This window comes from Phalacrocorax carbo, chromosome 5 (genome assembly GCF_963921805.1).
Source record: "Phalacrocorax carbo chromosome 5, bPhaCar2.1, whole genome shotgun sequence".
In the NCBI taxonomy this organism is placed as follows: domain Eukaryota; kingdom Metazoa; phylum Chordata; class Aves; order Suliformes; family Phalacrocoracidae; genus Phalacrocorax; species Phalacrocorax carbo.
The window spans coordinates 30086418-30101285 of record NC_087517.1 but is presented as its reverse complement, the minus strand read 5'-3'; the positions used below and the strand labels follow the sequence as shown (position 1 = coordinate 30101285).

Here is a 14868-nt window from a genome sequence, read left to right as displayed (position 1 = left end):
CAGAGTAGCTCTTTAGTAGATGTAAAGATTCAAGAAACCCACAGCTCTGGAGTCTCTCTGGCAGCAGCTACCTACTGCTTGGAACTATGAATCAGTATAGTTGACATAGTAACGACTTGAATTATTGAGGTAGCATAAAGCAAGATATTTTAATAAGCAAGATGATCATTATGGCAGATCACTATACTTCCATACTGCTTGTATAAGTTTCCACCTACTCGTAAGGTGTTTAAAGGAAGAAAGAGAAGATGGTGATCAGCTAATTTAATGTTACGTGCTATGCCATTTTGTGCCTACTGGTGGCTAATTCTGTCCAGGCTGCCGGAACCCAAGAGGACAGTATACTTCCCTGCCTGGTGTTTTGTCCCCGAAGAGATGGGAGCTACATACCTGCGCTTCTGAGGATCTGACTGAAAAGCTTGAAGCAGAGGAAGCAGTTCCCCAGCCCAGGTGAGAGCCGCAGCTGACACTGCATTAGCTTGGTTTGCAGGGCTTCAGCTTTCAACTGCACTAAATGCTTTCTCAAACACAGCTCTGAGCACCAACTCGGCTCTCCAGCACAGAGTATTTCAGACCTCCTCCAGTGCAGGCCAGGACCATGAGTCAGTTGGCCAACTCAGAACATCGGAATAGCTCTGACCAGTCTGCTTCACAGATGAACTTGTACAGACAGTGTATTCTTAAAGTAGCACATCTAAAAAACAGGCACAAGAAACTTCTCATCAAGTCAAGGAGATGAACTCTGCTCTGGTTGTTAAGTTTTACAATTGCATCAGATCTGTTCTTCTGCATGTGCTGCATTTCAGAGACTGAAATGCTGAACAGCGCTCTCTGCTTTTTATGCCAGACTGCAGTGACAATGCTTCTTTGGTTGCAGTTTCCACCATTTTCTGTCTGTATGTCCTGCAAGAAGTTGGGCAGTGAATTTTTTTAAGCACATGGTTTCTTTTCACCTTATCTCATCACTGTACTACCTTTTTTATCTCATCATTGTAATACCTTAACCATGTGTCCACGCTACTTCAGAAAGACAAAGAACATAGTGCTTGTAGCTTATCAAGTGAAGCAAGGGCACCACCACTAGGTAGCACACAGTCACTGTAGAATGTATTGCTGTTTCCCTTCACACCATTGGACTGTGGCTATAGTACGGCACACCTGTGACCGAAGATGTGATTACACCACAGAAACAAGCAAGCTGCTGTTGGCAAATCTATGTATTTTGAGCATTCCAACGCTCTTACTAAGTACTCCAGCAACTCCAGCACAACAAATGGATTTTACCAGTAAATGTTACCGAGAACAGAAGTACCAGTCCTCTCTGCTCCTTCAGCTCAAAGGCCCAAAGCTGCTTTGAACTTTGAGGACTCTGCCAACATCATGAATTCCACCACTACATAACAGGCCAGTGGAGATGCACCACAGTATGTAATGAACAAATCTGAGTATTGCAACACCTCTTTAAATAGTTGTGGAGACACTAAAATCAGAAACAGAGAGCAAGAGGCAGTTTATAGAGACAGGTCAGACCTGTGTTCTTGCAGTGAGTAGTCTCAAAATCTATTACAGTAGCAGTGAAGCAAAAGGTCCAAAAGAAAAAGCATACAGCTAATGGAACCATTATTGGTCTGAACTCTGAAAACTGGGTGAGATTGTTTTCTTCAGAAACTCTTCACTAGCTTTGGATTTTTTAATATAACCTTCAGGCTGAGTTATTTACTGTTTACCATCTATAGTTCTGCAAAATAAACACAGGGGATGGCGGGGTGAATCCTTCTAGTGCATATTTCTAGGCCAGGTTCCCATAGCACCTGAAATAGTAATTTCCTGTCCCAGACCCAGCTCAAGAGAAGAGAGAAATTTGACTTGGGGCATGGGGGAGGGGAAGCAAAGTGAAGATAAAATCTCAGATTAATCTTAAATTTCAACAGCAATAGATGTCAGGATGCTTTCTGGATTAAGTAAGTAGTTTCTTCCACTAAAGAAAACTCACCCCCAATTAAAAAAAAAACACACACACCCACCGCCACTATCAGCAGACGTTCACTTTACAAACTTTTCTCAATTTGTAATACTTTGGAGTAGGCAATTGTATACAAAACTGCTTATCTCTTGTTAAAACCTCACATTAATTGCACAGGAAAAAGAGAGATGAAGAGACCCAAAATTGTTAGTTTATTTTAATTATTATCCTGCACAGTAACTTCAGAAAAAGGCAAAGCATTTTCTGAATATATTTTTCCTTTCAAAAACTCAACTGCATCTTCATTTGTCATTTCCTGAAACTTCTTGTTCAGGACCTGGAAAAAAGGAAAAGGAAAGGGTACATTAGTTCTATGGGCTTTAGCAAACTACCCTGTCCCACAAACCAAGTGCTCAGTGATGAGACAGCCATAGGTAGTGGCTGTATTTTGAAAACAAGTTGACTTGAATCAAATCATTCATTTTATAAAAATCAGGGAATTAAGCCAAAGTCACATGGGTTTTTTTAAGTGCAAAGCAATTTAGTGGCTTGATATTCTTCTTTCTGAACTATGATTATATTCATTTCGGTGATAATGATTAAGTGGTAGCTTGTCTTTGTCTTTTAGAGTTCCTCTGTCCTTTCTCCCTAGTGACACCACCACTACCTTGTAAGTAGAGATGATATACAATTACCACTCTAGAGAAGGCTCACCATTCCCTACAAGGCCTGTTGTACCAAACAAACATACTCATCACTATGCTGATAACAGGACTGAAACAGAGTGAATAACAGGACTCTTCTTACCAGAATCACATGATAGCCCAGTTTATTTAGATGCCGCTTCTTCATTCCCAGCTTCCCTTGCGGGTGTGTAGTACCCACACAGAAGGCAGCCAGAGGAACAAAGAGAAAAGCCAATCTACAACCAAGAAGAGTAGGGAAGACTCCATTGTACAAATGCAGAATAAACATTTTTAAGACAATGATACAATGATGTTCTTTATCACTGCAGAATACGTAGCTGTCTTTCTGCTAGGCAAAAATATCAGAACTGCACACGTTTCATTATCCTTTCCCTCCTTCAGACTTAAGTAATTTAGACTCTCTCTTGTTCCATGAGCTTCACGCAAGTACCAGCAACTACCCAAATACCCACATCAGAATGAAGTCCTTAGATCTCCACTTCTCCCACAATGAGAAGGAAATAGATAATTAAAAATTCTACATTATTTTGACAGCTTCTGCATTTACTTTGATCCTTTGCTAATATTCAGAATCAGTTACTTCCGGGCATAAAAACTTACTTAGAAGGGTGAGGAAAGTTGAATATCTTTGAAGCCTGACAGTGAGTTTCTGTTATACAATTCACTAGCTCTCCTCTTCCAAAAACCAAGCTATACAAAATACACTGCTGTGCAGTGATCCAGCACACAAATGCGAAGTATTACCCAACTCTACATAAGCGTTACTGAAATGATATATGTCCCACTTCAGTTACTGAGAGGTCATTCTTCTACAGAAGACTAAATTAATCACCTAAAATGTGGATATGATTATCATTTTTATTCAAATTATATTTCAGCAGCTGAATTTATTGCCATAACATCTCATTGAGATGCACAGTTTAAAGACTTAAGAGAATAACCGAATGATTAATTGGACGCACAAATACTTGGAATTTTAAAACCATAATATAGCAATTTTTTGGAAGGGATTTCAGTCATACTTCAAACCCTGTATCCATTACAAGAGTATCAGATTACTGTGATGTTTCCTGCCTCCTTCTCTGAAATGTCAAGTTTTAGCCTCTGTTAGAAGACAGTAGTGAGCTGGGTGAGTTGTTGCTCCAAACTGTCATGGCAATTTTTGTATATTTCAGTAAGCAGAAATAACCAGTTAGTTATTGACTTTGCTTCTGCAAATCAGTGAACCACAGAAGTAACTGGATGAAATGCATACAAATAAAACTAGCCTGCTAGAAAAAACATGCAGTCAAAAAAGACACCTTTGAACACTTGAGTCAGTATGATCATCTGTTGCAGCTATTGGGAGCACTTTCTTTCTCTCTGAATCCATTACGATTTCAAAATCTGAAAACAAAACAACAAAATATTTAACACTGGAAGAGGTTGTGATTAATGTTCTCATTTGGACATTAACTGTTTAAACTGTTTTCAGATTAACAGCTTATTTGAAAACGTTAACAGATACCATCACTGCTCTGTTTCTAATTGCCGTTCTGTAATAGTTTATGTATTACTGATGGCTTTTCCCTCCCTGCAGCCAATATAAACAGCTACAGCTTACACATCTCCAGAAAATAAACATCTGTTTTTGGAAACTGTAGATATAACTTCATGGGAGTCAAATCATAGTTTAAAGGAACTAGTCTTGATCACAGCCTGTCATACCTACTCAGATTTTCCTGTAATCCAATTCCTCATTAGAAACAGGACGAAAATTATTACAAATACAGAAAAACTGGTAAGCTGGGTGGCTGTCAAAAAATTATGCAGTATGAAAATATAAAAGAAACCAAATGTTATTAAATGATCACCTGTCAAAGAAGGTCATATTCCATTTCATAAATGAAAGTAGAACCCAAACCTTAGGCAGAGCTTCAGAGAAGAAACAAGTCAGAGAATAGAAGGCAGCTGCTGTTTGGCTTTGCTTCTAATGTGATTTAGTACTAACATGTCAGCTCTCTAAGACAGTTGCCCATTTTGGATTTATGTACAATTAACATCTGCTCACTGATGCTTAACAAAAAGTCCAAAGCAGTTTTGTAAATATAACCAATCAAAGTTTTAGTAAATTGATTTAAATACTCTAACAGAAGCATCCTAGAAAGTAGATTCACAAAACAAGGACATCATTTGTTAAAAGATTGTGTCTTCAAAGTGTTACACTTTTAATCACTTGCACCCTACACAGATTTGTTACCACCTTATTGTTTTGGGGATTATAAATCTACATTAAAAAGAATATGACCAGTGATTTGGCTTCATACCAATATGATATTTATATGGCAGCTGAACGTTTTGCCGAAACATGTTCTCATCTCCCAGAAGTTCTATCAGTGCCTCCCGAGCCTTCCTGAGATTAAGAGATACTAACGAGGAGAGATTCTCAGTCAGCACAAATGCAGGCTTCGTGAAAGAAGGGCTATCAAGTTCCATACATGCTTTCACACAGCGAAGCATCATTTCCTTTTGTTCTTTGTAAAGACCATCTGAAAAAGGATATAAAAAATATTACATCCCATGTATCATCTCACAGAATTTTTCATTTTATTGTCATTTACAGTCTGTTCTGGCAGAGCAAATGAATTTCAATATAAGAATCAAAACCCAATTGTTTTCTCACTGAATATTATTTAATATCTTCAATATATTGTTAAATATACATCATCAATTCACTGATTATAATATTACGGTCTACAGCTGGGACCTGCCCATTTATCCAGTCTTTCACCCCTACTGTACACATGCTATCATGCTATAGGAGACATAAGGAGAACATGGAATGAGAGAGCATGCATAAAAAGCATTCATAAAATCTAGACAACTAGAAGGCTATTCATAAAACAAAGAAGGGATATCAGACTTGGCCATAAGTTTGAAACTGTACTTTAAGAGTACTAAGCTGTGCAAACTCTAAGCAATTACAGCTTTACAGCTTTCAGGTTCGGTCACAGCAGGCTCAACAGCAAGACACAGTGTTTTACTCTACACTGAATTTCTACTCCACTGAACTACTCTACTGGCTGTAGAGAATTGTAATGTGGAAGCAAAAGTCTACTACAAACCATTCCAAGCGTCTCATAACTCAGAGCAGTGAAAAAAACCTTTTACTCATGAATCTAGGTACTAAAGTTGATTTACAAAGGCTAAGACTTCCTGTGTTTTTAAAAATGCCTGAACATCTGTCGAAGATAGAACCCCTAGCTCTTACACATTTCTACCATTTCCATAAATCTCATATTCACTTCTCCTCCTGCACACACCTACTATTAAACTGTTGCCCCCATGGGGCCCGAGACAGTAAGCCTGATGACCTAGTGCCCTAGATCACCACCACTATGTTAGCTTTGTCTTGAGCACTTCAACTTTAGTATTAATCATGTTTGCATTCTTTAATTTCTAAACTTTTAACAGAACTACAACAAATTGTATACAGAGACAGACTATCTCTTTTAAAACAAGAACATGACAAAGTAAGGCCTGACCTGACAGTAGAAGTTCATCCCTGCTGTCCTTTTGCAGCAGCTCATCAATTGCACGATGAGGAAGATATCCTAAGATGCAAAGTGCATACACTGCCTTCAGCAGTTCTGTGTTGGGAATCTGAGGGAGGTACTTATTCAAGCAGCTATGAAGAGTCTCAAAAAACCTTTTCCAAAAGCAAAAGAAACATATCTCAATACACAAATAAGGCTACGTAAAATTCAGATTTCAAACAAAAAACCAAGGTAGAAATCTTTATTAACTGTATAACCATATGTTGTGTAATCTAACATTAGCTTTTGATTCTTCTCTGAGGATGCAGCTACCTATCAATGGATTTAGTAGCCTGGTCAGTCTCAGACCAAGGTCTCCATTTTCGATTACAGACAAAAATTCCTATGTAGAAAAAATGTGAAAAGATGCAGCAGATTTACCTTACACATTAATAAAACAGGAGTATAAACCCTTTCCCAACTGAAATCAAATACTAGTTGCCATACATTACTCTATAAAGACTACATAATGTATTATTAGGCATTCTAAGTGAAAACCTACAGATGCTTTTGGCCTCTGGGAACATAGTTGAGTCGTGAATACGCTCGGAGAACAATCAACAGGTTTTTCAAGTTGAGGAATTCAGGGTCTTCTATCACCTTCTCAGCAAAAAACCCCATCAGCTCACTAGGCTGGAAGCCAAGTGTCTCGAAGGCAGAAAGAAAAAGGATAATCTAAAAGAAAAAATAGTTTTATAAGGTCAAGAACTCCAGTAAAGTGGATCCATGTGGTGATTTTATAAAAGGCATTTTTAATGAAAGCATATTTTTCAAACTGTAACACCCTTTGTATTTCTTTATTCATCAATAAATAAAAGAGCATTTTTAAAATTTAACTGTATCAACTTCATCAGATTGGTATTCCTAAAAAATCTGTTCTCCAAAGATCAAACAAACACAAAGAAAGGTAAGATGGAAGGCATCAGCTATTCTGCTAGTGCCACTATAAATTATTTGGTCTCAAACTCACTTGTCTTTTGTCCCAAAGGCAAGCAGTAGAATTAACATAGTCTGCTAATGCTGAAAACAGTTTTACATTACGGTACTGGAGATTGTAACAAGCTTCTAGAATGAGAATTAACTGTCGAAATTGAGCATCCTGGACGTTCTCTGTAACAGAAGAGCAAAAAAGGACAAATTATACAAAGCAATGGAAGCTGTAGGTTGGAGACATTGTGGGGACAATTGACTAAGGGATGGAGGAGGGGGGAAAAAAAATTAGATAAGGAACAGTGGAACAGACCGAGACTAGCTAGGCAAAGTCAACTGAGCTAAAACACATGAGAGGTAGAAGAAACCAAACTGAGTCAGGATCAAGCCAGAAGGGATAAATCAGCAAAAGGGGACAAATTAACAAAAGAAACAAGAAGATTGTGTTCCCAGAACATAATCTGTTCCAGGATTCTGGATTTTAAGCACCTCCCTGCACTCAGCATGGAAACCCTCAGGTTAGCCCCTTTAGTACTGACTGAGCCTTTGGGCTGTCCACTTCACCACATCAGCTGAGGGAGTAACAAAGAGGTGGATCTAAAGCTGCTGATTAATCAGATATTAGCACACAATGAAATTTAATTTTTTTTCCCATTTGGTTTTAAAAAACAGGAAGAAAACACAAATATGAATCTGTATCTAAAAAGCACTAAAGCATTAGTGTAAGCCAAACTGGAAAACATGAAACCATAACGTAACCTCCTGGCATATGAGTGTGATGACACAGATTGAGGGCCAGATGACAACAGACTTCTGCAGAGGACTGCTGCTTCATTTGACACACAAGATGGACCTAATCCTGAGATGAAAAAGATTAAGTACTGAAGAACAATGCTCTCTTGAACATCCTGCTTTGTTTGCTGCAATGAGGGGCATATGTGTCATAAAAGACAGTGACTGCAAGTGAAAAGAGCGTAGTTACAGTAGCAGGATCAGCACCTATCAAAACTAGACTTTATCTTTTCCTCTGCCAGAGGACTCAAGAGGATAGCAGGAAAATAACTGAATTTAACTCCTCTGAGTTGTGCTTAGTGATTTTCCAGGCTCAGCATAAAACACTGTTACCTCATTTTTTGAAGTGCTGAGTGCTGACAACTGTGATTAAAGCCAATGAGAGCTGTGCCTCAAATAAAGTGATTTGTAATGCTAGGTGTTCTTAAAGAAAACAGGCTAACAGAATCTCATCTTACGGGACACTTTGATCTTAATTGCTCTCTTCTGCATAATTAGAAAATTAATATCACCACTGGGTCACTCCCTTACTACTGCAAAAATTAACTCAGGAAGTACCTATGAAGTACACAGTTATTACCATTCTGGTCAGGTCCCCAGACATGGGAGAGGGGACTACTTTGAGTCCCAGCAACAGCACAGGACCTGGAAAACCTGCTGGAAAATTCCTTTGCCCCATGGGCCCCACAGTGTGCCACTTCCTCTTTTCCTATTTCATCTCCAGCCTCTGATAGGCATAATTGCTGTCCAGGAATTAATCACTGTGTCCCCAGAGCATCATTTGCACAATGTGCAAATTTGCACAATGTGCAGCATGTAAGTCCTGAGAACATGCACTAAAGCAATGCAGAAAAAAGTAATGAAGTCACTGCTCACCCTGTGTATGCTATCTAGCCTGTGTACTGAGTGTGGTGAAAATCCTACAGGTGAAGCCACTATGTGTAATTAAAGACTGTGTCCTAACATGTATGAACAACCAGGAGAAATAAGGGCTGTACAGGCAGCCCAATCACTCCTGGTTCATTTATGTTAAGAATGCTATTTTCCTATCTTAATGGTTTTTTAGACACAAATTCATATGTATTTGAAGTGTGAACCAATACATACTAGCCACGTACACTTAAGAAATGTATTGTAAAGGTACGAAGGTGAAAGCACTAGCTTTCATTTCATTTTTTTCTGGGCTGCAGCATGACATCGGTTATTAAGCCACATTCAATAGTTAAATCCAGTTACTCAGGGGAACATTATATTCCCTTTAGTTTGTCAATTAATCATGCTAAGCCACCAATCCATCCTGTAAGATGTCCACTTCCAATTCAGATTTGTTTTAAAAGTTTATCTGAAGTCTATCTTTTGTTGCTAGAATTCTTTTTCCTAAATTCTGCATGCAGAAAAAATGCAAAGAAAAACACATAATTGAGGTAAATGTTAAGAAGGGCAGAGACAACAAGAGCTATTTGCTTTCATTATCGATCAGTAATATTCTGGCTTGCTCCTTGTCAAATGGCTCCACATTACCATAATATCCTGTAAAATGAAGATGTTTCCTGAGTTTTAAAGGAAATCAGAAAAGGAAGATTAGAAAATAATTAGGAAGAATTTGGCATAAGGAAGGGAAATTTAATAAACATTTTTTACTTACCCTGGATCTTTTTACTGCAGGCATTCAGGATTGGAATGGAACAATAATTCATTGCAACAAGAGCAAAAAACAGACGCAGAGCATTCTGGAAAGTCAGATGGTCTATCTCTTTCAAAACTGCGATCTGAAGTGAATTAGAGTTTATTAATTCTTTCATTCTTCGGGTATATTATCACTGCTTTCTGGTGAAGGCACTTTCACCAAAACTTTTCCAAATTCCTTAGGCTGTTCAGACTTATATGAAAGAAAAAGGAGCAACAAACAGCAAAAGCATAAAGTAGCTACTCTCAATTTCTTAATACACACTTAGAGCACATCAAGTGTTCTACAGCCCCATCGCTATGCAAGGTCCCAGCTATTTGCCTTTATATGTTTTTTTTAAAGAAAGAAGTCTCAGTAAAGCTCATTTCCAAATACTGTGAATATACATCTTCTACCAAGTCTTAAAAAAAGTAGCAAAAATATAATTGGCACAGCTGACTTATTTAAAAGTACTCCAATTACTGTTCTGGATGCTCGTGAAAGCTGTAAGCCTTCAAAGTGATCCAACAGCACACCAAGTGGCATATCTTTAATATAAACACCCAGCTACAAATGTGGACTGAGGCATAGGTCAGCTCTGATGCCACAAAAGAGACTTCATTTATTGAAGCAGTAATTAGATTGATATAAGTGACAGCAAAAACGAGACTACAAAGTATACTGGCTATTAAAATACAATATTCTTGCATGTATCTCAAAGGTTGAATACAAAATGCATCTACAACAGAAATTACACAGTATTAAAACCAGCACCCTGTAGGCTCAGAAAATTAAGAGCTCCCTTCAGTTAACAAGTGAAAATGTTACTTTCCTCTCAGTTTGCCCCCATCTTCAGCCAGTTTCTCACCATCTTGTAAAAAGTGGTGCCTTGTCCAAGGTTTTACAATTTACTTGCATCTAACACATTACATGAGCCCACTGCACTGCTATATTCTTGTCCAGTTTCCCATCAGTGGTATCTTCCCTCACTTCTCCTGAATGCTATTACAAACTGACCTCAGAGCCCTTCAGTTATGTGATGAAAGCACTGGCAGGCCCTGTTTGAAAGGAGGTTTCAGAAAGTGTCTTTAAACCAGTGGATGCAACCCAGTACACTCTGCCATAAAACCTACAGCCTGCTCCCAATCACTGTATTTCCCAGGGGACCTTTCAGACACAGAGAAAGATAAGGCCATGAGCTAGATGAGTTCTCCTGGCATCTCACTGCCATTGTCCTCTAACCCTGTACCGGTGTTCGGCACAGCCCCATCACAGACTAATTTTCTGTCTTCTCATGTTCCAGCCACAAGCTGGGCAAGGGAATCAGGAAACAGCCTGCAAGTGCTTCTATGAAATGCCATGCAGCCAACCCAAACAAAAGGTGAGGGCACTATTTTACTGCCTCAGTCCCTTTGTACCATCTCGACTGCCTTCTGCCCCCTTTTGTGGTGGGATATTCCCAGCTTCCAAATTTAAGTTCTTCCTGCAGATATAGGTGGACTATGATTCATCCAGCAAATGAAGTTAACCTTTCCGTTATATTTTCTCTTTGAGTGTCTGGAAGGAACCATATACAATTTACAAACAATGCAAGAGCACAGGCTTTGTGAAAGTAAAAATGAGCCTCCAGTTAAAGTTACCTCTAATTTCTTTTTCAGAAAGACTGGAGCATCTTCTCCCATGCATTTCATCAGGTTTTGCAGTATAAAGATGTCTCTGATACTTGGAAGGCGCTGCTCCACTAGTAATCTGATGAAGAAACACACACAAGGCTTGAGCCAGGGAGACTAGCTGTTTAATAGAGCTTTCCTCATTTCAGTAGGAACAGGTAGGTACCCCCATCCTCCCTCACCAAAGTACTCCCAAGGTAAAGCTGTAATTCCCTGCTCCTCTCCCACCTCCTTTTTTTGCAAGGCTATTAACTCTGCATGATGTAGCTGCAGCAAACGTATTTTGCACATGGAAATAATGATATATACTTTGTTAATGTTGCCCTGATAGATGAGTGCAGGGGCACCTGACCAGACTGCACATGTCACTGTGCAGACATGAGTGCTGTTAAGCCTCAAGGAATTAGCACCCTTCTGCGGGGGGAAACTTGGGGACAGACACTGACAGCCGCTTGGGGCAAGTGAGGGGAAAAACCCAAACAAGCAGTGCTGTGGGTTGCATAACACAGAGGCATCGTAAACACAAGACGAAGGAGTTCTGCATTCCCAGCACCTCCTTTTCTGGCTCAGGTGTTGTAATTGTTATGTCTGAATCACCCTTAAATATACCTGCACGACTACAAAAACATGAAATGTCGTTTCCTACGGCAGTGCACTGCTCTGAAAGTCATCCCTGCAGATGCAGCTTCCTGCAAGCGGACAAGAGCTCCAGACATCAAGACAGAGAAAGAGCTGTAGATGGATCTCCCGCTTCCTACCAACTTACAAGAACTATGTACCTGAGCTTCCAGCAGAAACTCTTTTTTGCGTAGCACTAACACATCCACCTTCTCAGAGCAGGACCTGACACAGGACCAAATGTATTAATCCATGGCAAGTTTTGTGACAGCCTCGGTAAAAACCGTCTCATGGGAGTGAGCAGATTGGTTACCCACATACACCTCATTGGCCCAGGAAAAAAAAAACTACAGCCAAAAGTTATTCTGATAAAGTGCTACACAGAAGGCCTTGCTGGATGCACAGATAAAGCCTAAACTTGTCTTCCTCTTAATTTTTACTTACTAAATTAAAAGGAAAACATTCCCTAGTTGTTAAACAGCATCTTTCATCATGACAAATCAAATTACTTCACAAAGTAAGCTAGTCTCATTACCTCCTTTCTACACAGGGGTAGAACAGAGGCATAGATATGTGAAGTGACTTGATCAACATCACAAAAAAAACACAGCAGCGGAGCTGCAGTCGAATGTGAATCCCCCACAGCGCAGTCTAGCACCCTATGCCATAGGAAACCTTTTTGCTTGAAACTGCAAAGACAATGCCAAAAATCACTGTCTTGTACAGCTGTTAATCTCATGTGACCATTTCAGTCCCAAAACCACAGTATGCCTTTTATGTGCAGACATTCCCTCCATGATTTCTAAGACATATATTCAAACAACATTTAAATATGAAGAACACGTGAAAGATATATTTTTCTCACTGTAATCCAGCTCGAAGAGCGCTCACATTCTTGTCTTTATCCAGCCCTGCCAAAGTAGTTGCCAAAACTGAGATACATCGGTTATCAAGCTGATTGAGTTTCTCCTGTTAAAAGAGTTTTCACAATATCAGATTACTTCAGACCAGTAAAAGTTTCAAAAAAGAAAAATTGACCCCTTTTAATTTGTACCTGTCACTGTCTCTTCCCCCCCCAGAAGTCAATTCATAAGCTTTAGTTTTGCAGTGACCTGCAAGGTCTCACGTCAGTCAAATTTAGTTGATATGAAAAGGGTAATGATTTTGGAGACTTCTCTGTTAAATCTGCTGAAATCAGGCAGTGGTTTCAAAAACTAAGGAAATTAGAAGTATACACAAATTAACTATGGTAGCCCTGTTTCCATGGAACATCAAACTAAACCAGGGAGGTAACCCAGTTCTCCCTGATGTTGCACAGCCTCCCAGAATTAGCCCCAAGGTTTCAGCCCAGACTCAGAAGAGGGATTCTGATACTTACTTGGCACACTCTCACCATAGTCTGCACTAGGAGAGTGTTCTGAGGAACACCTAGGTTCACCACAGCATGCAGACTGAACACCAGGTCACCCCGCGTCATCCTTCTGGAGTCCCGCAGCAGCTGCTGACAAAGCTTGACAAAAGCTGGGTGCTCAAAGATTAGCTGCTTCTCGTAACGCTGCTGGTCTTCAGAGAGGTTTTTGAAGAGCCTCCACACCGTAGTTAAACAGTTTGTGAAGTGCTTAATGGAAACCGCAGACTCTGAAGCCAAGTCCAGTACATCACAAGGACAGGTGCATTTCTGGAGACTAGTAAAGAACGGCTCGCTACGATCTATGACATGCCTCGCTTGGAAGCTCCCAGAATCATCCAACTTTTCAAGTTCCAAGGAGCTCTGGGGAGCCTGCTCACTCACCAAAGCCTCTGTACTCTTCTCTGGTTGTACTTTAGCACCTGCGCTAAAAACATCTGTCTTTTGAGACAGAAATCGAAGAGATGATCCCTGCAGACAAATATTTAAAAATAACTTCCTGAAGTTCACATTTTCCAGGGGATCCTTGTATCTGCCAATCCATAAAATGTGTTTTCTTGTTATGGCTGAGGATTTGGGAGTGAGCACAGAATTGCACCTATGCATACCTCTAACAGTAGCTAACAAATAACTTATTTTATTATTCATTTTTGCTAATGTCTCATTAATAGATTTGAAATGCCAACTCAAAGTAAGGGATCCAATTAAATTCTACCAGTGGAAACAGTCCTGAAGAAACTGCATAAGACCACTTATCTGTAAAAACAAATGAAAATTATGGATTAGTTACCAGACTTTCAATTCTTAAATGTTCAATTTCCTAGATCCCTGGAAAGTTATTTGCAGAGGGACTTTTACTGGGTCTCCTACATGTTGGTCAGAAATCTCATCACAGGGCTAACTCATCCTGGGTGTCAACTCTTTTTCTTCCGGTTTTTAACAAAGAACGATGCCGGCAAGGAGAGCCTTTTCTCAGCTGACGTCTCCCCAAGTCGCCGCGCCTCCGGGCAGAGCTCTGGCGTGTCGCTGCCAACCTTCAGCCCCGGTTAACAGCGCCCTGCCAGGGTGAGGCCACAAACCCTCCCCGCCGCCGTCCGCGGGCGAGCCGCCTGCCCGGAGGCCGCGGCACCCTCGGCGACGCTCCCAAGCCCGAGGGACGCCAGGCGGGCAGAGCCTCTCAGTTTCAGGCTGGCTTTCCGCAGCACTGGGAACGCAGGAACCCCCGGGGAGGGGTCGGTACCGGTGGCGCAGGCCGGCGGCCCGCCGCCAAGGGGACAGAAGCCTTTCGGCGGCTCCGCGCCGCCTCGGAACACCAGGGCGCAGCGGCGGGGCATCCCGACGGGACGGGACGGGACGGGACAGGACGGGACAGTCGCGCACCAGGCCCCCGCTGCCCGGTAGCTGTTACCTCGCTCACGGCGGCGCCATGACACCCAGACCCACCCCCCCACCCCCCCCGCGCGCTCTCGGCGAGCCTCGCGAGAGGGACGGTGCGGGCCGAGGGACAAACCGCCGCGGCGCGCAGCGCGTTGCTGAGCA

General features: G+C 40.8%; 1 protein-coding gene across 1 annotated transcript; it reads right to left on the bottom strand.

The window, feature by feature from the left end:
• Positions 1-2152: 2152 nt before the first annotated feature.
• FASTKD2 (FAST kinase domains 2) lies at positions 2153-14810 on the bottom strand. Its single transcript, XM_064451834.1, has 12 exons — positions 14738-14810; positions 13300-14085; positions 12787-12890; positions 11274-11382; positions 9613-9736; positions 7216-7355; positions 6748-6920; positions 6195-6358; positions 4977-5198; positions 3972-4056; positions 2771-2885; positions 2153-2300 (listed from the first exon to the last, which is right to left on the bottom strand). The coding sequence occupies exons 2-12, from the start codon at positions 13975-13977 to the stop codon at positions 2181-2183; spliced, it is 2034 nt and encodes a 677-aa protein (XP_064307904.1). The 5' UTR covers positions 13978-14085; positions 14738-14810; the 3' UTR covers positions 2153-2180.
• Between the last annotated feature and the right edge of the window lie 58 nt (positions 14811-14868).

What these genes read in the sequence shown, in the direction of transcription:
- FASTKD2 (XM_064451834.1), bottom strand. Translation starts at nt 13,977, where the DNA reads ATGAATAATAAAATAAGTTATTTGTTAGCTACTGTTAGAGGTATGCAT. An exon ending in CCCAGAGGCCAAAAGCATCT is followed by an intron (nt 6,359 to 6,747) that starts GTAGGTTTTCAC and finishes CTTTTGGAAAAG; the next exon opens with GTTTTTTGAGACTCTTCATA. An exon ending in GGATGAACTTCTACTGTCAG is followed by an intron (nt 5,199 to 6,194) that starts GTCAGGCCTTAC and finishes ATCCTTTTTCAG; the next exon opens with ATGGTCTTTACAAAGAACAA.